A 25,663-nucleotide genomic window follows, 5' to 3' on the forward strand; every position below is an offset into this window, starting at 1 on the left:
TGCTTGAAATCTTAAAGGAAATGTTTAGGGAAACTTTATTGCAGCATTACACGCAAAGATTGATACCACTCACATGTCTGTGCAGTAAATTTGAAGCTGCCTCGTCTCAGATTCCCACCTCAGACTCAGTTTCCCTGTCTAGGACTCTTTACTTTACTAGATCTTTACTTACCTTTCAAAAGAGTAAGGCTAGCTGTTTTGCCCCAATATTAGACTTTGTGCTAAAGTTAAGCTAGGCTGCTGGCCTGGCTCCTGCTTAACTCTTGGCAGGATAATGAATAAGCATTGTGTGACTTACCTTGAATTCTACATTCCTGTTGGCATAAAAAATATGCTGATATGATAGAACATTCAGTTTATTACCTTATCTTATTACCTTGTCATCAAAAACATTACATATGTACATTTTGTGAAAACTGTAGTCCTACGCTCAATGTAATCAAAGTGCTATTAACATATAATCTGATGGTAACAGAACCCAAAACATGGTGGACACAAACAATCCTTTAGTTACTATAGCAGAAATCATGATGATTTCATACATACAATAACAACAAAAATTGCGAATGGTAAACACATTTCATCTAGAACTTTCTCCAGTCTTCTCAGTTAGTATGGCTCTAATGGTCCAGATGTAGGGTAACTAGTATACACACATTTGTTAACCACACTCAACACATCTATGTGGCCGGATATGTCACTGTGGGCTTTGAGATGCAGAAAAATGTTTAGATGGGCACTTTGAGGCTCAAATTAATGAGGAAGTTGAGCTCTTTTAAATACAAGATAAAGTGACTGACTGCAAAACTTAACTTCAACACAAAATTAGTGCTTGTACTCCTGTTCTACGGGAATCTATTTCTAAACATTAACAATAAAAAACACATTAAAAGAAGTGATTAAGTTTGAATGAATGCTTTGCTGCCTCAAAATGATTGTCATTGGATTCCTTTTTTATTTCAGAGTTGTTGCTGGGTCCTTCTTTGACATACCAACAACCACTTTTACCACAACCATTTCAAGAGATGAAGTGTGATTGTCAACTTTCTAAAAGCGCTCTGGTTGGGTTTCAGGTGGGACATGTCATTCCACAGCCGGGTCTACAGTATTTAAGAGAAACTTAAGACTTTTCAAAATGTTTTGACAATACAGAGCTAAATTCTGTCCACAATGGTAAACTCAAAGCCCAAAGCAGTTAGGTCTCACAATCTGCGGTCTGTGTCGGAAGGCACTTCTTACTCAAGGAGGACAATCCAGAGAACATTACTTCACTGTGGACTTATACTCAGTGACACATTTCACTCACATGCTACAGAAAGGATTCACTGAAAATATTTTATAGGTCTTTTGCTGATTTTGGCTATTTTAGTAACAATGACCACTAGTATAATTTCTTTCTAGTTCATACTGTTGCTAATGACTGGAAAACAAGATGGTATAAGGTATCTGACACTCTTAAAAATAAGGTAGCCTACTGGGACAGAAATGATGTGTGACATTGTGAATGATGAGCCATTTCATTAGTTTTTAAAGGATCAATAGTTTGACATTTTGGGAAATGTGCTTTTTTGTATTCTTGACAAGAGTAAGATGAGAAGATCAACACCACTCTCATTTCTATATGTTTAATATGAAGTTAACAGCTGGTGAGCATAATTAGCTTGGCACATAGACTGGAAAATGGAGAAAAACCTAGCCCAGCTATGGTAACTGAATTTGCCTACCAGCACCTCTAATGCTCACTAATTAACACAATATAGCTTATTTGTTTATTCCGTATGAAACCCAAAGTATAAAAACAGCAAGCCGTGGTTTTACAGGTCCAGGTAGTCAGATTGTGTTACCTAGCTGTTTCCAGGCTTTGTGCAAAGCTAAGCTATCTGCTGGCTGTAGTCATAGTTATTGTACAGACATGAGAGCGGTATATAACTCTCTGCAAGAAAGCAAATAAGTGCATTTCCCCAAAAAAATGCTCAACAATTAATTTTTTTGTATTTTACTGAGCACAGATTTTCTCAGTAAAATATATAGTGATGCAATTTTTAATCTTCAAACTTTTATCTTGTATGAACATAACATACGAGCAGGGCCAAAATTACTATGATGTTTTTTTTTTTTTGCCACAACCCACATCTGAGTCCCGTGATGCCATGATTTACTTCTGCCTTGCATAACTCGCCCACAGGTCACCAACATCTCTCCTTTGCTAATGAACCCGTTATCATATACGGTATGCGAGGCTGGAGAAGAGCTAGGAAGCTATTAAAACCCAAATTGCTCTGCTAGTGTAATGTAGGGTTGGCAGTTTAAAGCAGAGGCTTGTGAGAAGGTTGCATTCCATCATTTCTGACACGACCGTCCACTCCCATATCCTTGAAGCACATTTCTGAACGACTTTTTCACTTTGCTGGTTGTAACCGATTAAGGTCTTTAGCTGATTCATCACTGCCATCAAAGTCGAGCTGTTTCTGTGTAAGGCATTGATCAATTTCACATTCTTGAGAGGGAGCAAAGTACAGTATGTATGGGAGAAAATGTGTCAAAAATGGTGGAGATTCGATTGAAATGGTTGCTGAGGCGGCACATTGTTGGAGTCTGGTGTGATTTCTTACATTTTTGGAACAAAAGCCTTTTTGGACATTGTTTTACAGTGGACCTTTGTATGTTAGTATCACTAACTTCTTGTAAAGTATAGTACACTGATTTATAAAAGAGGGTCCGGCTACCTTTAACAGCGTAATGACAACACAAAACACTTTCAAACTACACTAACAGGATTTTTGGTGCAATCTTTGAAGCTAATGCTGCTGTCACACAACATACAAAAAGAACAAAGGACATCTTCCTTTTCAGGACCCTTTTCATGTACCGCTTGCTCTACAGTTTACACTACTCTTTCAGTATCACTGGGAAATGATATATTACACATGTCACTATACATATTTCTACATCCTTTCTACAGTAGTGGGTAAAGAGTCCAGTTTTGATGGAGCAATTCTCTGTCATTGAAGGGGTTTCAGGCTGCAACTGGATTCACAGCCACTAGAGGGTGATGGCGCCTCTTCCTGGTGCTGGCTCTCCTCCTGTTCTGGCTCATCAGACAGAAAGCTGGGGAACGTCTGTGCTCGAGGGATGAAAGTCATTGTCAGGCCACTTCCTGTAGGGGGGGGGGAGATCAGAGAAAGAGTCGATGGAGCCCTTTTTTTTCAGTTTCATTTAAATGGACCTCACAATACATCCTTTCTTAGACAATAAGTTTATGGTACAACTGTTGCTTAGCTACTGCCCATGCTGATATATAATATTTAAATACATATGAAGATTACAAGAATAATCCTTCCTTTCTTCATTTAGGTAAAATTATCTCTCAAAGCCCTCTGATGTTCTAGGGCAAAAATATAAACCCTAAGTTGTAGAATATTTACAATTGTGAGAATAAAAATCAACCTTTCGCCTCAAACAAACAGCTTAATTTCAGAGTGATCCACGCTGTCTCGTCTTTTTTTGGCCTGTCTGCCGTCTCTCTTTTCCCCCCGCGCTCTCCATCTCCACCTTAATTTAAATTAATTGAACCAATTTGTTCTGCAGTTCATATTGGTTATCTACATGGAGAGGGTGTAATGGATACTTGTGGGTGGAGGGCTGTTCTGTGTGCCTGTGAGAGACCATTAATAATATATTAGGATGCTGTTTGGAGATGTGCATGGCGAGGTAGGCTGAGAATAAAGTGGTTGGCAGGCTGCTGATCATGCAGTGAACAAGGAGGAAGTGGCCGCTGATTAATATTTCAGCAGGTGCAACACTGTAATCAGCTATCAGGTCTTACCTATAGCATATATGGTACCTACTGATACAGTTGGCTAAGAGAAGTTGCTGGCTGCACGTCAATACATTTCAAATCAATTTACTTCCCAGTGGTTAATTGAAATTCGATTAACAAATTAAATTGTGACTTTGTTTTCTATAAGCTTCCATAGCCACATTGGCAAAATCGACAAAGTGATAATTTTCTCTTCTGCTGATTAGTGCTGATTAGCAAATATAATTTTAAGATGTGCAAACCATTCATGCGAACACAGGTACACACACAGCCTTTTCTGTCTGTCTGTCTGTCTGTCTGTCTGTCTGTCGGTGTGTATGTGTGTGTAGCCAGCAGTGCCAGTTATGCTGCCACGAAAAAGGGAATCAGGCTCAGGCTGCGAGACACGCTGCCAGCTCGCCAAGGCGCGGAATATAAAACATGACCCCAGTCAGCCTGGAAATCAGTGTCAAGTGGCTGTGTGAAGGCGTGTCAGAGCCACGGCGAGAGGAGAAAAGGGGTCTAGTTAAAAACAGAAATGTGTGTGTGAGAAGAAGTGACGCACAAGTAGAGAAAAGAAACAATGAGATGAAAAAGCACTTTCCTGTGCGAGGTGAGGGAACAGCTTGCAGGAGGAAGCACACAAGGGCTGGTGTGGGTGTGAAGGTGAGACCAAAACAGTACCAGCCATAACAGGTGAGTCATACACACACATACACAACTCTGTTCACTAGTCTTTTCCTTCCACCACTCCCTGAAATAAAGAGAAATGAGATAAGGCTCCAGCTTAAGGTTTTAAATGCAGCTCAGTCCATGTTCTTAAAAAAAAAAAAAACCTGCAGGTTAAATAAAGGGACACTTCTCTCCCTTCCCCGTTGTACTTAATAGATTGCTGAAACAACTGGTGCGCAACCAGGCATATCCTTTTCACATCTTTGCCAAGGCAATCCCTCTCCTCAACCAAGGCCAATTTGGGCTGGAAAAAAAAGAAGGCAGGGAGCCTGGTGCAGACAGAAAGGGCGAAGCAGATCTCATCACCTCCTCTGCCATAAACAGCGGTGTTCGTTGTGTGACGCCAGACCCCCCCCTGACGAGAGCCACGCTTTTTTGGACAGGAGACACAAATGTAGATACACTCGTACACACACAAACACACACAAAAAAAGAGTCAAAAAAACACGGAGAGAGGATGTTGTCAGCATCCCTCCTCCTCTCCCATCCCTATGAGAAGCAGACAGTGATTTGTCACTGCCTTTTCATTACCGGGGAAGGTCATGTCATCCTATCTGGCCTGGGGTGGCAGCTGCTGGGCCGGAGCAGACAGGACAGGCAGGGAGGGCACACACACACTGACTGATACAATGGCGGATTCTGGATACACAAGCAGCTATTCATGCATGCATGTAGACACACACATACACACATACTTGTCTGCACCTTCCTCACAGTGCGATAACCCAGACGGCATCCATCCTAGTAACAGCTGTAACCAGAGAAAGAGAGGCTGCAAGCACCACAAGCTCTGGATTATGCAAGAGTGCGGACATCCAGTTTTGTGTCTTTTCTGTAGTAAACCAGCCACAGGAGCAACAGTACCCACTGGAACGGCTAAAAGACCAATCCAACGCAGCCTAAAGATGGGGGCCAGTTAAGTTTCAGCCTGGATCACATAATGCAAGAGATTAAAAACCTTTCCAAGCATCCACCAGAAGGCGGCCAAAACAGTTGAACTCCGTTTTACCTGGCTGTGATGAATATTTCATGGGATTCATGAGATTTTTGCATCTACATCTACTATATTCTGTGTCGCCTGTTGCAGATAAGATAGTGTTATCATCCTGTTCGCCTATCATCTTGTCCCCGCGCCTTTGATACTTGCTCCCTCTCTGTAAAATCCCCTCGTATCACTCCCAGTCGATCAAACTAAGAACCGCGCTCCATTCCATTAGAATTGCTAATGCTACGGCACTAAACTGTGCCGCACAATGAAATGCAGAGGGAGACAGAGTGAGAGAAAGTGAGTCTGTGTGTGAAAGAGCAAAAATACATAAAAATGGGTCCAAGAAGAAAAATACAAGCATTCTTGTCCCTTTTCCACTCCACTATTAGAGTTGGTAATTGAACCGTTTCCGACAGGCATGGCGCTTTGCTTTTTCAACTCAAACTTTAAAGTGCACTTATTTGTATGCATCAGCAAACTCGGGAGAACACAGCAGTATCACTGAAATGCAAAAGAGTGAATAACATTAGGAGAGCAGAGGTGGAACGCAACAGAAAGTAGATGCATTCTCTTAGCGTATAGTTTCTGGAGAGTGAAACATCCAGCTTAGGTTTTACTTAAAAAAGGTGAATTCTTTGGGGGCAAAGTTTTGTTTCATATTGCGGGATGATCAAGGCTGAGTGTTGGCTCTTTTTCTCCCTACCGCACATCCATCAGTTTCCTTTAAGCAAAACACATTTGACAATTATTACTTTCAATTATGGCGAACAAGGCTTTTGGGATGTGTTTCTGAGACGTTTCCAGCGGAAATAAAAAGCAGATGTGAAATATATCAAAAATGAAGGGAGTTGCAGTGTTGTACCTCACTGCCAGGTCCCTCGTTAACTGAGGCAGAGAAATAAACAAATAGGTGAATAAACCTCAACGGGACAGGAAACTGTGTTCCTTAATTATTCCCCCGGACCCGCAGGGTATTTGAAAGCAACCCGAGCATGACTCAGCAAATTGACTGTGCTGATTGGATATTCATCATGCACGCAGTGATGCAGCCAAGGAGCAAACACAGCCAGCCATCATGGTCCAAATTCCAGATTTCTTACCTCTCTTTGCTCCCAAATCATTTTTGCTAATATTATCATTATTACAGAAAAATCAATTGATGCATCTGTTTCTGAACTACTGGAAACTATATATATATTTCCATGAGGGGATTTTGCTTGAACTGTACCACTTTTGGCACAAAACAGTTAACCTGCAGCTATGCCCACTGTATATGTAAGTGTGTAGATGTGTCTAGAGACTAAGGGTGTGACACAAAGCTAAAATCTGTATCTGTTTATTTCACAAATACCTGTTTTATGAATATATAACAGTATGGATTATTTCCAGAGGTGAGTAGAAATACTCTATTTTACTTAATTTTACTATGTTAATTTCTTTCCTAATGCCATTTATGTCTTCATATGTATTCCCAACTGCCAACAAAATACACAAAATAACAATCATTACAATATTATAACCATGTACCTAAACTAATAAAATAGCCTAACATAGCTTGATTCGTATTTTAGTCTCACCTTTAAAAAACTACAAACATAACTCTAAACTGAGTCTGAAAGCTGTGTGACATTAAAAGTCGGAATTGAATTGGTGTTTAAAAACAATGAGGTTGTGTAAAAAACGGCAGGATGATCACGTGAAAGTAAAGTTGGTCTGAAGTGTCTGGGAAGACAATAAAACTAAAAAGGTCTCTTGCCATTTTCATGCACTGTTGATACAGTCCCTAACTTCCGCTCGTCTGCTTTTGGCAACCTGTCAAGTCATGACAAGGCTTCAATATTGGATCGTGAGGTAAAAATAACACATTGTGTAACATCAGTCAGCTAAATCCTGCACTGCACAGCACTTGTGGTGAAAACTTATGAAAAGCTATTGAGGATTATCCTCAATGAATGTCTGAATATTGAACTTGAAACCATCGACAACTCCTATAGGCTATTCACATTTTGGCAAATGTACCTCATGAAAGTTATGTTGCTTTGGCTACTTCCTGTTCGCACTGTACAGTCACCTGGGTTGTTGTTGATCCTGATGAAAAAGTCTTAATCTGGATTAGACCACAGACCAACATTTGATTTTGTCACAGGGTCCCCCATCTAATAGGATTTTTGCTTTTATGTTTTATTACAGGAAGTGCATTAAACCCATACATTCTGTCATTGTGTTATGGATAGAATGGATCTGTTCATCTCTGAATAATGTGTTCTTATTCGTTTGCATCCCTCCTAAAGAAACAGCGTGTATTTTGTGTTTTTCAGAATGTTACAGCATGTAAGGTTTTGCGAAGAGCTCTCTGCTGAGTGCATCACAGAGAACAGAGGGTGTAGAAGAGCTCCAGGGAGGTGGAGACCTTCTGCCAATGAGGAATCAATGCAATTACTGTATGTGGCTCTCCTCGTCTAAGAATGGCTCGAAGCCATGTTGAATGCAACACCAGTGCCTGCTGTGTGCGATGTTCTCCTGACTCGCCTTTCACAGTCCAAACATCCCGTGTTAAACTCCCGTCACTCCCGAGAATCACCTTGTCGTGTCCTTGTCTGACTAGACCTTTTTTCCCATGTGCGTCCTCAAACACACTGATGCATTCAATTTATTCATGGGAAAGGAGGGGAGATAATGGTAGCGCTGAATGTGTATGAGCGGGAGAAGGCGGGGAGGGGGGTTGTTCTGAATCGGACACACACACAGAGAAAGTGTGGGAGGACCAGCGGAGGTGCCAGGGTGATGGATGAGAGAGAGAAGCTCCTCTGCTCACCAGGGTTTGGAGAGGAAGCATGTAAAAAAGGAGAGTTTACAGAGACCGGGCCTATAAATAATGACCCTGAGGTCGACGCTTCTCTGTATGTGAGTAAAAAAAAAAAAAAAAACATGGAATGGAAGACTCATATTTTGCTTTTAAGCTTATCAGGCCACAATTAAATGATAATGAAAAAACAAAAACAAAATCCAGCCTTAGCTTTTCAAAAGAAAATGATGACGTCAGAGCGACTTTCATCTTTGCCTGGCTTTCTGTTTCACTCTATCAGTGAAAGCCAAAAGGCCCATAATCCTCAGATAAGTCTACTAATCAACTAATACCATAGACAGAGCGTAATCTCATCAGCTCACTAATCACCTTTCTGCCTCTGGTCTACATCTAGACATTAACACACACACACGCCCTTTCTATGTGTGCATTAAGTGCACACAGAGGACATAGGGCTGAGGCTGAACGCTATAGAGCACCTGCTGCAATATTAATGTAATTGGGATGACATTTCTCTGTCTCTTCCACACACACACACACATATATATATATATATATATATATATATATACACACACACACACACACATATCTTCTTTTATGATTAAAGTGAACACTGAAACTACAAATCTGGACTGATCTATTATGGGTTGAGTCAAGACTTCAGCTAAACATATTGAGATGAGATTTCCATATTATACGTGTATAGATGGCTGTATATTTGATGGCTTATATGTAGAATGCTGTGCAAGTTAACAGCTCTAGTGCTCTTTTATTAGTTGTTAAAGTCCATACTGTATTATACTTGTACTTAATACTTTTGAGCCTTTTCGAAAGAGGAGTCAAATTACAAACACCTGGAGCAATCAACAACTGATAGAAACATCCTCATAAACAAGATAAACAGAATAAAAATGAATAATCTGAACATAAGAGAAGAAAGATTAAATGAGCAAAATGAGTGACTTATCAACGGTTCAAATTAGGGATATGTGGAGGCAGATTGAGCAAAAAAACAGTATAGTGTGAAGTATAGTGTGAAAATAGGAACAAAAATCAGAGATTAAAAAATATAAATATATGTTTAAAAAAATAGTTAAATGTACATTTGTCACAAGTGCAAATACAAAGACAATGTTCTTCAGATGACAGAGGGCGGCGGCCACAGTAGACAAGCCTTCTTTTGTCTCTCTTTGTTGGACTAATAACATTAATGCTGACAGTGGCTTCGCATGATTTCATTCTCCCAGGCACCTGTCTAAGCTTCGTTTGCAGGCCAAACATGAAAAAGTAAAACTCCTCTTACTTGGTAGTGGAAAATTTGCTGTTGTTATCTGAAAATTCAAGTCAGATTCATTTAATGTCTGGATCATCATCAAGTCATTGTTAATGATTGAGTGATTTGGACATGAGATATGAAGTACACTCAGCTCTGTAATTGTGTGTTTTTTCTCTTTGGGTGACAGATGATAGTGAAAATATGTTTTACGTCCTGTATTTATTGCATTGTATATAATATTAATATCACCCAACACAGCCAGACCCTTTGTTTTGCACAGATTCCTGAGATAAATAACTGTAGTCACACTTGCAGGTAAAGACAATTCCTCGGGTACAATATTCTCTCTGTCTCTGTCTTCTTGTTTCTTCGCCTGTCTTTCCTTCACCCCATCCAAAGGGCTCCACACATTACCACTGACGCAAGCCGATAAAGAAATAGCAACACCTTTGCGTATGGTAATTAGTAACTACGCGCCTGTACCTTGGTAACTGTAGAGATCTCCCACGCTGTTCTGACGCGTGATGTGCTGCCAGTAGGCGCTGCGTGGCAGAGAGATGGACTTGGTTAGTGTCTCTCTGGAGTGGATCTGAAACAGACAGAGAAGGCTTACAGTGTCTCTCCCTTTCTGTCACTCGCTCACAACAGGGGAAATTGCTCTGGGTATGTCAGTAAACAAAGAGTCTGCAAAGTACGGTATATTGCAGGTTGAATGGCATGTTTGCACTCTGAATCTCTGTTTGGCAGGTGAGATGATCATTTGGGATTATCATGTCACTGTGAATGATGTGTTTTAGATTGATATTTGCAGTGTGAAACTAAAGGCTTCATCTTGGAGCCAGACTATGGCTTCAAATATATTAAATATGTCAATATTTTGCATTTACTAGGTAGTAAACATGCTGTTTACACCCATTCTGCAACTGCAAGTGGTCAGTTTTGTGTAGCTATCAGTGTGATTTATAGAGCTGAGGGTAAATGCCGCATTTGGAAATGTTCCCAAATAGTGGGGTCCAAGAGCATGGCCATATGGTCAAGGCTCATCAAACACAAGGCAGGCCTACATAAATAAAGAATACAGATGATAACGGGGAGGAAGGAAGCGAGGAAGGAGGGAGGAAGGAAGGGATGGACGGGTGTTGTGATGCAAGGAGTGAGCGGAGGCCAAAACCGTGGGGTGTCAGAGGGCTCCTGGTAACAAAACAGCCCTTTGGGGAGAGACCAGGCAGCAATACCTAGAGAGAAATGTATATTATTGTGTGTGTGTGTGTGTGTGTGTGTGAGAGAACATCTTCACGATTTATTGCTTTTGTGTCCATTGCTTTTCTAAAAGTAATTCTGTGAACAGCCTCAATGACATGCTTGTTTAATCAGCCAGTGACAGTGAAGAAACCATTTAAATACAGAGAAACAAGGCATTTATTCTAATTAAAACTTTAAATACTAAAAAGAAAGTTCATGTGTGTGTGTGTGTGTGTGTGTGTGTGCAGATGCAGTCTTTGTACAAATGATTCTTGCTCAGTGTTTCTTCATGCATTAGTTGCAACAGGACATATTGGCGTCTGTATGAAAGTGAGGCACACTATGCATGCATTAAATAATGATTCCCGGGAACAACGATGTGTTGACACTTGCACTCGTTATAAGCTGTTTGTAATGTTGGCAGTGCTAGAATAAAAGGGCTGGCCTGATTCTGAGCTGCTGTGAGCATCAGACAAACAACCAAAATGTAAAAAATGTACCTGGGAGCTCTTCTCCATCTCCTCCATCATCCTCTCATGCTGCTGGGCAATGGCCAGCGTGGCAGAGTGGACCCGCTGGTAGATCATCTCCCCTTCCCGCGTCTGGAACGTGAACAAACCCTCTCCTGTGTCACACATCCTGCGCCAGGAACACACACACAGAGACAGAGAGAAGTGCACACACTTTGATCGCGCTCACTCTTGGATTGCTGATTTACAAATATGCATGGTTGAATGTTCGCCTAAAGAGAGGCTCATTGATATAATAGCCCACTAAAGTCAAACACACACACACACACACACCCGTGAGTAGGTACAGTACACAAACAAAGACACACATTCACAGAGGCACCTGTCACATAAATGCCTGAAGGGGTCTGCGGCAAATGCTGATTGATCCTGGGATGTTTTGGATATCCAAAGTTGCTTTGTTGAAGTTTTTATGACAGTTCCAAAAGTAAGTTTTTTTTCATTTCAATCACACACATGCACAAGAAAAGCACTTTTATTTCATCCATACACACACACCTTCCGGACTCAAAAGTGAACCAGGTGGAGTCTCGTCCGTATCTGCGCAGGGAGCTGAGAGGCCACATGACAAGTTTGAGGCGAGCGTTGTGAATGTCCCACAGGTAGATGTTTTCATGGGTGATCTGCATGGTGCACTCCCCGTAGATGTCCAGGTTAGGGGTGGGCATCAGGTACACGTTGAAACGTTCTGGAAAGAGTCACAAAAAGCTTATTTAAAAAAGGACCACAAAGGTACAAACTTGTAGAACTCTGAGAAGGGACACCTTTAAACTGAGCTCAGATTATTTACATCCATTGTTAAACGGTCATCTGCCTTTATCCTGAGTCCAATAAAATCTTCCATACTATAGCCAGCAGTCGGTTAGCTTAGCTTAGCACAGAGCATGGCTCTGTCCGAAGGTAACAAAATCTGCACAGTACAGCTAAAGCTCACAAATGAACAGTTCATATGTCACTTGTTTAATTGAGCTTTAGAGGTTGTTGTTTTTTCCCCCCACTTGCAATCTTTGTGTTGAGCTAAGCTAAGCTAAGCGACGCTATCATCTCGTAGTAGCACCATATGAATTGTAGAGACATGAAAGTATCAATCTTCTTATCTAACTCTTGGCAAGAAAGTGAATAAGCTTGTTCCCTCAAACTATTCTTTAAAGCTTAAATAGACAGAATACTATCTGTCTATATTGAAAGGGGTTGCAGGAGAGTCTGATTAAGATAAAGGGTCAGTTCTGATCAAGTGACAGATTATTCTTCACTCTCTGCAATGTGAATTAAATATATGTGTTGGATGGGTGAGAAGGTTAGTTTTTAATTCGTTTCTGAGGCTGTGCCCATGAAAAACATGGCTACTAAAAGATTGTCACGAAATATAATTTTAAACATTGCGCATGCAGAAACAAATGAGTCGTGTTTGCCTCACCATTTTGGATAGAATCATCTATTTTGTACGCATTTGTCCATTCATTATAGCTTTAATATATAGTAACAAGACACTAAATTTACTCGTATCTACTGTACTTACCCTTGACTCACTTTTACTTAGTGTTTTTTATCCGATGTGGTATTTTAATTAGTACCTTACCTGACTTCACCTACAGTGGGTCTAACTAGCCATCCAGTAAGCTGGACAAGGACCACGGAGCCAAATCTGCCCGTTCACATTTAACTAACTCTCTGAGGCAGACAGAGGATGTGAGACAGTGAGGGAGAGACCTCTCCATAATCTAAATTAGTTCTCACTAATTACACTTAATGATTCAAAATAAGCCATGTGTCTGCAGTGGATAGAAAATGGCAATGTCATAGTGTGGCGTATTTTTAGGGACAGTGAAAATGAACTCTGATCTAATTATCGGCCCCTGCTGTTTGGGGAGGACTGCTAATTGAAACATGGTTGCAGGCCCAGGCCTCTTGTTTTGTTCACTTATACAGGCAGCAGAGAGACTGGCTCAGCTTGTCTCCATAACACACCGCTGCAACTTTTTTATGAGCACCAAACAGCAGGGCTTTTGCCACAGGAGAAGGGAGAGGAATTGCGCTGTTACAGTTCAGTTGGCTCCCCGCAGCACAGTCAAAAACTTGTGTATTGATATCTTAAATAAATGGGGCAAAGTTATGTTGAAGAATACAATTTCACTTTTCGGCTGCAGTGAAAGGAAATGGGCTGAAATGACGGCGGATTCTTTTCAATTACTCGCCCTTTTACAACTTTAAACTGCTCTTCTTTGCCTGTTGCCTTTTCAATTTCCCTCCGCGAGTTTACAAATTACACAGAGAATGAGCTCCACTGTGATAGCAGCGCCCTGTTGTCTACTCTCTCTTCCATTTCCATTTCCTGCGAGTGGAATATGTGGGGAAGCACATTTATTTCACATGGCTTTAGGAGCCATAATCTCATCCATCTCTGTGACAAGCTTCATTATGAGGGAAGCCAGTGATGCACAGCACTTCTCATTAGGCCTGGAACAGAGCCCTGACCACAGCCTGTGACCTGTGTTCTAACTCACACACACACACACACACACACACACACACACAACACACACACACACACAACACACACACACACACACACACATCCAAACATACTTCTGAAGTTGAACCAACATGTGCTAATGCAACTAAAGAGGACTCCGGATCAGGTATTGACAAAAAATGCCCCTTATTAGCCAGGCCTAATTGGACAGTGGCTGTTCTGCTCTCCTAACCCTCTGAGGGCTCAGTTGCATTAACACATACGGGCCCGGACTGCAACTGGTAAATGCTTGGTGGCGGGCTGGGTGAGAGAGATTGACCCTGAATGGCGGTCTGTGTTAGCAGGGACTAATTGGACACTCACCGTTCTGCTCCCGCTGCACCCCCGCTGCTAACAGGTCTGGCTCTCCGAGACTGATGTCGTTGAGACGGCTGCCCAGGCACTCCACGCACAACAGCTTACACCATTCCTCTGCATCAAGCTCTGCACACAGCAACACAGCAGCACAGCAGCACAGCGTTAAGGCTTGTCCACCATCAAACACACACACACCTCCTCCATACCCAACACTGTACACACAAAAAAACATATTGTCCAGATTATACTACTACAACTGTGCTTGCTTTAGTGTGTTTACATGCATATAAATCACCCAAGGAATTTCAGAATAAAGTGCTGTACAGAACATGAGTACAGCTAACAGTATCTGGGGTGATCTATGCGATCGATTTGGTGCAGATTAAAAGAGGAGGTGGGTTCAGCAACAGCCAATGACAGATGAATGGTAAGTTTCTCCAATATAAGTAGCCCATATGGCCACAGTCACAAGTGAAAATGGTGAGCATCTATTCAGACAATCAATAAGCTATTTTCCAAATTAAAGGAGAGCTTTAGCTACAGCTTGTTAATTTGAAATGAAATGTATTCTTGGAACAAATTAAAGAACATTTCAACAGAACGAGATGGTTAAAGGAATAAGTGCACTTATTTATACCACTCTCGTGTTTCTACGTTGAATATAAAGCAAGCACCACATGCCAGTTCGCTTAGCACGAAGACAAGGTGAAACAGCTAGTTGGGCTCTTTCCAGCAGCAACAAATCTGCCTACCAGCACCAGCACACTAATTAACACCTTATCTCTTTTTGTTTAATCAATACTAAAACTGAAGGACAACACGTTGGGATTTTAACGAGCAGTTAGCTAAGGTAACGGCAGTTGGCAGTAGCTACTTATGGGAGCGTATCTATGCTCCCAGGGTCCTATGTTCTCCAGCTCAATATCCTCTTAATATGACACATTAGGGAGAGCTTTCAAAGGGTTTTATGTACTCAACATTGTTTTTCCCCAGGTCAAATGTTCAGTGTATGTTTCCCTGGGTCATTATGTTCAAATCACCCACCTACTGCTTATAGCCTACTGTTGTTATACTCTTGGCCCCAAATTTGCAAATTTGTTCTCTAGACTCTAGACAATGATATGTCCCCAGTGGCTGAACAGACTTTTATCATTCATAAAATTGCAATATTCATACTGCGAAGATAAGCCTTACCAATCTCTTACAATGTTAGTTTAAATGAAGAGACACACAAGTTGGGAACAAAGGAACCTGGGAACATGGGGATGAGCCAAAACATATTAAGTGTACATAGCCTACATGAAAATGGTATCAACCTTCTCAACAAACTCTCGGCAAGAAAGCAAACAAAGCTAACAAAGCAATATTTAACTATTCCTTTGAGGGTTCACTGTAATAGTATTTTGGGGAATTTTGAAATAAATCAGGGGAATTATGATTATTGACTCTTTTTAAAGCAGCAGTCTTGGTTTCAGGAAGTGAGCTCTGTGCAGGGAGTTATATCTACAACTTGTGACAGCTGGCACTTAAAGGGGGGAGGGCATTCATTGTAAGACTGAATTTTTTAGTTGGAGGCTAAGTGGAGACAAATGATTTCATGAATCAAATCTGGGAGTCTGCGTGGCAGTCTGTTGTTTGTGAATACCAATTTTCCCTTCCTGTTAAGTCAGATAAAAAATAGTGTTTACAATGCAGAAGATTTCCAATTGTCTTGTGTGAGCCTTTGGTGAGAGTTACTGAAGTATGAAATGAGGCAAATGCCGGAGTTGGTTATCTTTCTGAAGCTCCTTAACTCCAGGCCCTGTGGAATTCTGCGATATGTAACTATGGCCAGCGATGTGTACTAAGACACACGCGGAAGTGTGGGAACGGCACAACATTTCTATGTCTGTTAATAAAAAGTCTTGCGTAATATGTATGTGGAGGTAATTTCACTTCATTCACTTCAAACTGTCTTGCGTAATAGCTTACAGCCTGTTTGTCAGATCAGCTCCGGTGTCCAACGGGACAGATCTACACAACTTTGCAGGGTGAAGGAAAGGTCTGCTGCTGCCTGAAGCACTTCATACACACTCAACAGAAAGCAGAAATACAGATGCACACACACACATAACCTGATAGGCAGCCGCAGCTCTGCACTTTAGCTCCTTGCTCATGCCTCCCCATATTCAGCTTTTCTCATTCAGAGTTGCTATGGCCTTTGAGAGCCTCTAAACTCCCACACTTTTTAAGGCCACTGAGTGGAAAATCGGCTAAACAAACACTTCATCAGCACAGAGGCAGCCTTGCTAGTCTGTGTAACATGCATGAAGAAATATGGTAGGAGGATGTAGGAGGTGTAGGTGTGTGACGGTTGGAGTGAGAGAATATGTGGGAATCGAATGAGGAGACAGTCCGGATCCTTTGCCTTTCCTGATTTCAGCAGTGGGCTATGGTTATACAGACTAATACAACAGATAATATTGTATGCACTATTTCCTTGGACCTGATTCAGCTGTGGAATATCAGGAGTTGACACATTATCTGTCTGCAGGTCACACTCTCTGTCTTTATCTCTTTATGGTGTATGTTGGGCAGATGCACTGAAAGCACACAACTGTCAAAAAAATGGAAGATCTGCTACTGTCTTTGTTCAGTTCCTTGCATCACTGACAGCTCACTAAACAACATGGCACTGTTTGAGTGGAGGCATCAAAAGGTTCTATAAAAATATCAGGCGATCATCATGAGGCCTGATTACTTTTTTTTACACAGTCTTCAAATGATTTGGCTTCTTAGGATGGCAGCCCTCAAATAAGTTTGAGGTTTGCCTTCCAACTGCCAGGTTCAGTTTTCAGATCAAACACCCGTTGACATCACATTGTAGTGGAAAGGCTGTATGCCAAGGTAGCATCTGATGTAGGTAAGCTCTACTGTAACCTGACCCAGCTGGACCTGGCAAACTCAACTAGAATTCCATTTACTCCATTTACTATATTCACATTAATGCCCTAAAAAGCAGGACAATAAAAAAAATGGATGGCAATTACTCAATAAACATTAAAAAGTAACTCAAGTTTTCAAAAAGGCACTTATTTAACGTCATATATTTCTTCTTACTGTATGGGTGTGTAAATGTAAGGTGGTTCCAGGAAGTGAAGGTCTATGGGAGGTCAGTGGACACACAGAGACAGAGACATCCATATGGCGATGGTGGTGGTGGTGGGAGTGAGTGATCATGGGAAACAGGGCGTTGAACTCTCTCCTGCCTTTCCTCGAAGTTCAATAATATTTCCCCTGAGGCTTGAGTTAAGATTAAGTTGTTCATTCTTGTCTGTTTAGTGGGAGCCCATTAAGGTGCATCCACCTTATCTAGCCCCTGGATTACTCCACATCCTACTCAATTTATTTGCACCTAAAGACCAGACTGTTGAATCTCAACCGACCATGTGCTGACCTGAGCCTCTTTGGCTTCCCGTCCACGTACTTGAGGCAATCTCTATTGTTACAGTCCATAATTGGGTTGAAACACACTGCAAACGATGCCCAATATGGTTTTTCATACCTGCAGAATGAAAATCAATATTTCGGAACAGATCCTCCCACTTCTTAATATAGCGGCAAATGAGCACCACTTGGCTAAACTCCAGTTCTCCGCTGCCTCTTTCTGCCACTTCTGATTCTTCCTCCGTTTCTTGCCAAAACTTCTCGCAAACCACCACTCCACTTCTCATCCAACATCTGCTGACACACAGTCATGCCTTTGCGTGCAAAAAAATATCTACAAACAGCCCTAGAAGTCAATGCTTTCCACCCTCCCCTGCTCTTCTGCAGCAGAGAAAGACTAATTTTGAATAGGGGGGGAGGTTCTTACCCGAGTCACAGGAAAATGTCTTGGATGTGTCGTCACAGAAGATGATGGCCACAGCATGCTTTTTTGTCTCCCGCGGCATCCGGGTAATGTTCTTGATGTTATGGAGCTCAGTGATCTGAAGAGGGAGGACAGGGTGGTAGCAGCACATTACCTTGAATGAACACAGTCCAGCAGCAGAAGCAGAAAGGCTTAATTGCCATCTTGCACTGCTTCACTGAAAGTGCAATAGTAGTTAGAGGCTTAGCATATAAAGGACAGCAAAGTAAAACAGAGATGTGGATGATCCTGATGGATATGATAGCGATTCTCCTGCTGATTACGAAAAGCTACGAAAAATTAAGAAATCATCCACAATGTCAGCCTGGTGCAGCGTGGTGGAAGCTGCAGTATAGTGTGTAGTATGTAATGTATTATACTCTGCATCCACTGTTCGAGTGCCTCTCCTTGAGACAGTTTTCTTACAGTCAATAGGGAGATGTGTGATCAAAAGCATCGAAATAACTTTACCAGGAGAGTGATCGCGAATGGAGAAAAAAAAGGAGTAGAGAAGATTACATTTAATTGAATATCACCCGCATTTACAGGCCATTTTGTTCAACAGTCTTCGCTGTGTTCACTCTGCCTGGGAGATAAGGCCCATTATATTATTGTGGTCCATTGTGTGCTAACTGTGGGCCCTTTGCCAGTCTGTTGGGAATGAATTAGCTGGGCTCACTGCCCATTTTGTAAAGCTTGAGCATTTAAGGTTAAAAGACCACACCTAATAACACACACAACATATGTGGACTACAGATTTCTTTGTACATTAAGATTACATATAATAAATTTCCTCTCTATTGTCAGATATCCTTTGCTCAGCAAGTTACAGAGAGGTTTTAAAAAGCATTTCAACAACAAAGCAAGGAAATACAAAAAAAACAGAAAAGGCAGAGGAGGCTATGGATATTGAAAGATAGCAGCTATTTTTCATTTGTAATTTCATATCCCCCTCCAAGATAGTATCTAAATATTTTATATAAGATGAGGTGATTTCTTTGACCCTGTGAAAATATATTATGTATTTGTCCTCGGGTAGGCTTTTCATACATATAACTGACACAAAGCAAAGCATCTAAAGTGGGAATTTCTGAGCCATGAATTCCACCAGCCTCTCATCTCTTACTCTGTTTGTGTTTAGTGTGTAACCGTGCATGCTTTAGTCTTTCTGTGTGTGTGTGTGAAGCTGTGTGTCTAAGGGAAAGGTTTGGGTGCATTCCAAGCCTAAGGCGCTGGAGTCCGAGCAAAGTGAATCATTTGTGATGAGACCTATTCCTCATCTCCTATCCTCGTCTTTTTTCTCGTTTATTCAAAGGTGTAAGTTAAATCTCATGTTAAGAAGACTAAGAGTCTGCAGCCGCGCTAGCTGCTCTGCAAGGCTGTGCTTGGGTGCACCAGTGCTCAGAGTTATATGTTAATGTTTGCTTGCTAACACGCTTACAATGACAAAGCTAACATGCTGACATTTGGCAGGTATAATGTTTACCATGTTCCCTTTCTTAGTTTAGTGTGTCACCATGCTTACATTCGCTAATTAGCAGAAAACACAAAGTGCAACTGAGACTGATGGAAATGTCATGGAAATGCCTTGAAAGTTCAGGGATCCTCAAAGTGATTACAATACACTCTGAAGGGAGCATAAACGTCTGTGCCAAATTTCATGCCAATCCCTCCAATAGTTGTTGAGATATTTCACTCTGGACCGAAGTGGTCTACCGATCGCCCCTCTTTGCTGCACTGGTTATTTCCAGTTCTATATGCACATACTGTATTTAAGCATTTAAATAGGCCTACACCCCATCTTTCCACTTTAGCTGCATCTATCAGGAGCTCAGGAGAGCTAAAGAAATGTAGCACACGTAAAAACTACTTTTCAAAGGGCTAAAAATATTGCAAAAAATATTCAGGGATTGTTTTACTGTGTGGACGAGCACTTCTCAGACAGAGAACAGGGGGAGACAGAGAGAGAGAGAGAGAGAGAGAGAGAAAGAGAGAGAGAGAGCGATACAGAGAGGGATTAGGAGGGTATGGAGGGAAAGAAAGCCAATCCTCTATGCGTTGATTCTGTAAATCAGCCACCAGTGCAGCCTATTTCCTCCCAAAGCACTGCAGCGTTGAATGAAGCCCTCAGACGGGACCTTTCTTGATCTTTGTGGCGATGCATTACCAGGTGCACTGGTGCATGTGTGCACTCATCGCTCACTCCAGCGCCGGGTGTTTGAGATGCCTCTGGGGGGGGGGGAGATGATGCAGTAGGCAGAGATACTGTAGCAGCGGGGGATGCTAACAAAGTGGAGGTAACATCTACCTGGCCTATGCTCACATACATCCTGGCAAATTAAGTAAACAAAATGAGACATTTCCACCATGTTTGGGAAATCCCCGACCTGATTCATAATTATAAGGTAGTAGACAGCCTGTTGCAGACTACTAAATCAGCGCTCAAACTGCAGCCACATAGGAAACCTGGTGTCAAAGTCTCCTATGCCCTGTTATCTCCTTTCATTACTATAAAACACTGTTCCTGGTGCCACTCATTTAACATCATCTCCCCTCACCATGATAATGAGCCGTAATTGGGGTATTTCAAAGGGCTTAAGAGACAGGGAGAGAGATATTATATACTGGATTATTACTTTTAAAGGGGAGGGAAGGGCCCCAGGGGAGAAGATAGAGTTACAAAATGTGTCTTAATGGATCCTTAACTCCATCATCTGCAGCCAATGGGCAGAACCTTTTATTTGAAGATGAAAACAAGGTTCTTGGTAGGAGTGTGTAATATAGCTTAGTACTCAGTGATCATTTATTCCAAAGGTTTAATATGCTTTCTTTTTTGTAAATGTAAAAAAACACCTTGAGAAACTTATTGTTATACAATAAGTACTGTTTAAAAACAGTTGATTTCAGAGATTGCATTTTTCGTCCCTAAATACAATTCCCAGCTCCTCACTTTTGGTGGGCGACCACTGGCGTCAGATTTTTATCAGCTAAAGCTAATTAATTCCACCAGTTGGCCAAATTGCAAAATGAAACCCTCGGCTGTTGTCTGATGAATGTGCTCTGCATGCCAATGTCGCAGTAGCATTTAGGCCCGGCCAGAGACTGTTCCCTGAAGAGTGAGAGACCAGGTTTAATCTACTTTTGGTATCCAAGAAGACAAACACTTACACAGTCATGATTCTCTGGGGACCGTGAATACCTACAGGAGATTGAATGCAATATATTGTGTTGAATGCAATATATGAGGTTATGTATTAGCTACATTATCAGACTTTACATACTTGAATGGTTGTCCGATGGCGGCATTAGACAGAAGATCAGGGTGTTACCAAATCATTACGAATCATAGCATCATTGCTTTTATTGTGAAGCATTGTGCAAAAGTGCTTTAAGATAGCAACAAATGACTATTTTCATGATCTATTAATGTGCTAATTACTTTCTTGAACAATCAATAAATGTCAGTCCAGAATGTCAGAAAACAGTGAATTCCCTAAGGCTGTGGGAAATGTTTTGAAAATATATATAAAAATCACTTTTGGCTCTGGGAAAATGTGTGAATGTCTTGTTTTATAGATTTACAAGTCGATTACTAGTGAAAATAATCAAATATATGACAAATCTGCTCAGCTCTAATATTGTTGTGACTCTAATGCTGTGCAGTATAATAGTAAATCAAAAGATTATGACAAATTGATCAGGATTATCAGAATGTGATTTATAATGTTTCAGTCATTTGTGTTTACCTTGTGGAAGCTCCTGAAGTACGCTGCCTTCTCGTCTGGGTACTTCTCTAACCGTCGGGGTCCTTTACTGGAGGCTTTCTTGAACACCAGCCAACACCTCCGGAAGATCTGACAACAGGGAACGATGGCAGCTTCATTACTGAAACACAACTCTCCCGACTACAGCAAACACAAACTTGACCGTCCAGAGAGGTCGGGCAAAGTAACCACACAATAATAGACGAGGAGAACTCAAACTGACACCATATTAACAAGACAGAAAAATCAACCCCTGCTATAAACCTAAGCAGAGAGCAGAGAAATCGATGCCAGCTACCATCCCAGAATTCAAGCTTACCATTAACCACTAAAACCCACCTCAGCAAAATGTCTAAACATCAAAGCAACTGGTCACTTCAAAGTAGCTGTGAACATTTTTCCATCGATCCAAATATAGATTGGCCTCATGTCATTTACCAATGGAAAGCAGTGACATAAAGTACATGAAACTGATTCTTACGCTGATTACATAATTAAGCAAGCTGATGTCAAGATGAGAGTGAAAAAAATCATTCAAATTTAGATAATGCACCGGTCTGTCTATGACAGCAGATTGTGAATAATTAGAGTTGTAGGACTTGAGTAAATACTTTCACTTTGGTCAATGGCAACTCTGATTAATCTAATGCTAAGTATTATAAGCTCACAGGCCATTCAGACATTGCATCTACAAACAGTACATAGAATAGTAGGGAGCAGGATATTTTGAGTGACTTGACAGGCAAATTAAAGAGGTGGTATTATGTTCATTTTCAGGTTCAAAATCCTATTCAGGGGTTGTACCAGAACAGGTTTACATGGTTGAATTTTTAAAAAACACCATATTTTTTTTCATAATGCACATTGCTGCAGCTTTTTTTTGCGAGTTGCACATGCGCAGTTCCTAGTTAAGGACTACTAGCCAATCAGAAGCAGAGAAAGGTGGGTCAGCGAAAAGACGGTGAACAGCTTCGATTCAGCTGTAGGCTACATGTTGCCAACCAGGTTGGCAATTTGGACTGGAGCAAGAGTTTCAGAGTGGTGAGTTATTAATCTGTAACAAAAGTATCTTTCATCCATAAAGTTTTAACCGAGCTCTGTCTCTACATCACAGTAATAACTTCATGTCCATTGACTGCTTGGAGGGTAGCTAGTGTTTGGAAGGGAGAGGTGTGTGCTGCAGCTCAGTGTTTTTCCACCGGTGTTTTTGAGGGCGTGTCAGACTAGACGCTCAGCTAGCATTATAACACGTATTTTCATTGTAACATCACAAGAAAGGGAAATAAAGGCTGGACTACAAACGAGCTGTTTTCATGCAGTTCAGAGCAGTGTTTTCTGTGGGAGATGGGAACTCCCTTTGGGGTGGACTTTGGGCTTTTTCACTTTGCAAACCTAGTACATGCACAAAAAAGATATATAACTCAAAAGCCAAAAATCATAATATCATTTTACAGCTTTAAGTAATTAAGATACCATAGAGAAAAACTACTACTACTATGCACATATTTGATTCTCAAACGCAGTACTTTGCCGGATAACATAACATTGCTTTGGGGCAAAGGGTGAAGCTGCTTTCAGCTGCATTTTTGCACACAGGGCTAGCTTTAATTCTCAATCTGAACGAGGCCTAACATGTCTAACATAGCTATATGGCAATGATGGATTTATACAGATAAGATGAAAGTCAGAATCCTATCACAAATAACCAACATTTGAAACTATTCTACAAATGAACAGCCAAGTACTGAATACAATTCAACACTGTAGAGCAACCCCAACCCCGCCTAAAATAGCGGTTTGGTCTCAACGGTCCACGTGGCAGACTGGGACTTTAAGGAAGATTCATTCATTTATTTATTTAAAAGGGGACAGAGCACATTAATGAACACTTCAGATGTTGCATCCATGGAAATAGGCCAGATTTAGCCAGAAGACTCATTTTTATCTGTAGTCCCCGGCAGGTCTTTATAGAGGTCAAATACAAAAAAGAACAACATAATAAACAATAGAAAGAATAATACAATAAACCACAATGAACACTGAGTATACACAACAGTCATTTTGTTATGCTTCGATATAAAGATCATGAGCTATTCACTAAAGTAAATCTGTTGTAAAGTGCAAATTATTACATAATGCACTTCAAAATGCAGTAAAGTTTCAAGCTGTTATGTTTGACAGAGGAGACAAATGGATATCTAACATCCAAGGTAAAGCAATAACATCATGCTAGCCAGCATGCCTTATACTGTCTCTCACCAGTTAATGTTTTTGTTGTTGTTGTTGTTGTTGCATGGAGGAATTATTTGTCGAGAATTCGGTTTAATTTCCTGAAAGTGTCAATAGCAGAATCCTCACCAGCCCCCTGAGTCTTAAAACTTAAAGCCACACCCATCATGAGTGCCTTCCAGCACATACTAAAGGATTATTAAAATTAAAAAGTACACAAGGGAAATATATATTTAATTTGTCAAAATATTTAGCTAGGAATGAATGTGGGTTAGTAAAAATTCTTTTAATTTATTTACTGTTTTTTTTAGTTATTAATTAATATCTCATATTCTGGATACGTTATTCATTCAATGATTCATTTATTCATTTATTTCCCAATTTCTCAGTGAATTCACTAGTTTATTTATTAGTGATAGGGCAAGTATGGGCCACAACTGCAGGCATTAAACTGCATTTCAGAATATGTGGATATTGTTCAGAACTGAAATTAGAGCAAAGTGTTAAAAAACATTTCAAATTCACCAAGTCAGTTGTGTTCCCAAGAGCTTTGAACTAACTGCCCTCTGCAGTACGAGCTTAACAACTTAGTTGCAACCTGGAGTAATTCCATCTACGAAAGGCCTCGGACCACATAGTCAGTTTCTCTTTCTTGTGCACGCACACTCACACAGACAAACGCACACAAACTGTTTGTGTGTCTGTCTCTCTCTCTCTCTCTGGTGCATAAGATTACTGTACATTGTATTGATTACTGAGCCACAGTCCGGCCCATCCACCAGCTGAAGATAACACAAATACAGCATGTTGTATATCGGGCTATTTCAAGGTTACATAATGAAAAGGGACACACATGGACGCATACAGATATACACACTTACATGAACACATAAAACCACTAAAGAATACAAGATTTCTTAGTTCTATGTTTGAACATTGTACATTTGTCACTGTAACACCATATATTGTATCTTAGTGGCCCTGCACAAACCATGTAACTATCAAGAAGACCTGCCCTGTTTTCTGCTTTGATACAATGCATTTTTCCGCTAATCCAATGGGTTTTTAAACAGTTTCTACATACACTTTGGACAGCAACGTCTCTGCGGAACAATACGAATAACTTAATATTATTCCATCTGATACGGACAGAACAGTGCAGTTGAGAGGCAGAATGAGCGTGATGGCTAATGGCTTATGAGCCCTATGTGGTTGCCTATCTTTAATAGTCGGACCCTTCTATTTCCTTGTGGAGACAGCCGCTATCACTCTGTCTGATGTATGATTGCCCTGAGCCGCATGGTTGTGTTGGGGAACCATGGATGTACGATTCATTTGTTTACTCAGCTGGTGTACTTCATAAAAGGCCCACTGAGTTGAACTTGGCACTTTGCAGTAATTGACGAGAGTGGATCCCTAGGTCCTTATCGGTCTGCCTTGATGGGCCTCCATTCTAGTTAAGTGTTGCCCAGGCCTATTATAAACAGCAAACAACACAAAACATTACACTACACACTCTCTAATGCACTGTGGATCATTCTCTACACCTCCCATAAAATGCTTTTAAGAGGTAAG

At 41.0% G+C, this 25,663-nt stretch overlaps 1 protein-coding gene across 1 annotated transcript in view; it reads right to left on the reverse strand.

Moving 5' to 3' along the window:
- Nucleotides 1–340: 340 nt before the first annotated feature.
- Nucleotides 341–25,663, reverse strand: part of dok6 (docking protein 6) — a 49,198-nt gene continuing 23,875 nt past the window's right edge. The window contains exons 2-8 of the mRNA XM_038727174.1: nucleotides 21,842–21,949; nucleotides 18,060–18,174; nucleotides 14,213–14,332; nucleotides 11,875–12,064; nucleotides 11,347–11,485; nucleotides 10,088–10,193; nucleotides 341–3,157 (exon numbers count right to left, since the gene is read on the reverse strand). Of these exons, the coding sequence (XP_038583102.1) occupies nucleotides 3,003–3,157; nucleotides 10,088–10,193; nucleotides 11,347–11,485; nucleotides 11,875–12,064; nucleotides 14,213–14,332; nucleotides 18,060–18,174; nucleotides 21,842–21,949 (933 nt within the window). The 3' untranslated portion in view covers nucleotides 341–3,002. The remainder of the gene's footprint in view (nucleotides 3,158–10,087; nucleotides 10,194–11,346; nucleotides 11,486–11,874; nucleotides 12,065–14,212; nucleotides 14,333–18,059; nucleotides 18,175–21,841; nucleotides 21,950–25,663) is intronic.

The sequence above is a fragment of the Micropterus salmoides genome, unplaced genomic scaffold (assembly GCF_014851395.1).
Source record: "Micropterus salmoides isolate LMB-PRFRI ecotype aquatic unplaced genomic scaffold, ASM1485139v1 Ms_hic_scaffold_1, whole genome shotgun sequence".
Taxonomy (NCBI): domain Eukaryota; kingdom Metazoa; phylum Chordata; class Actinopteri; order Centrarchiformes; family Centrarchidae; genus Micropterus; species Micropterus salmoides.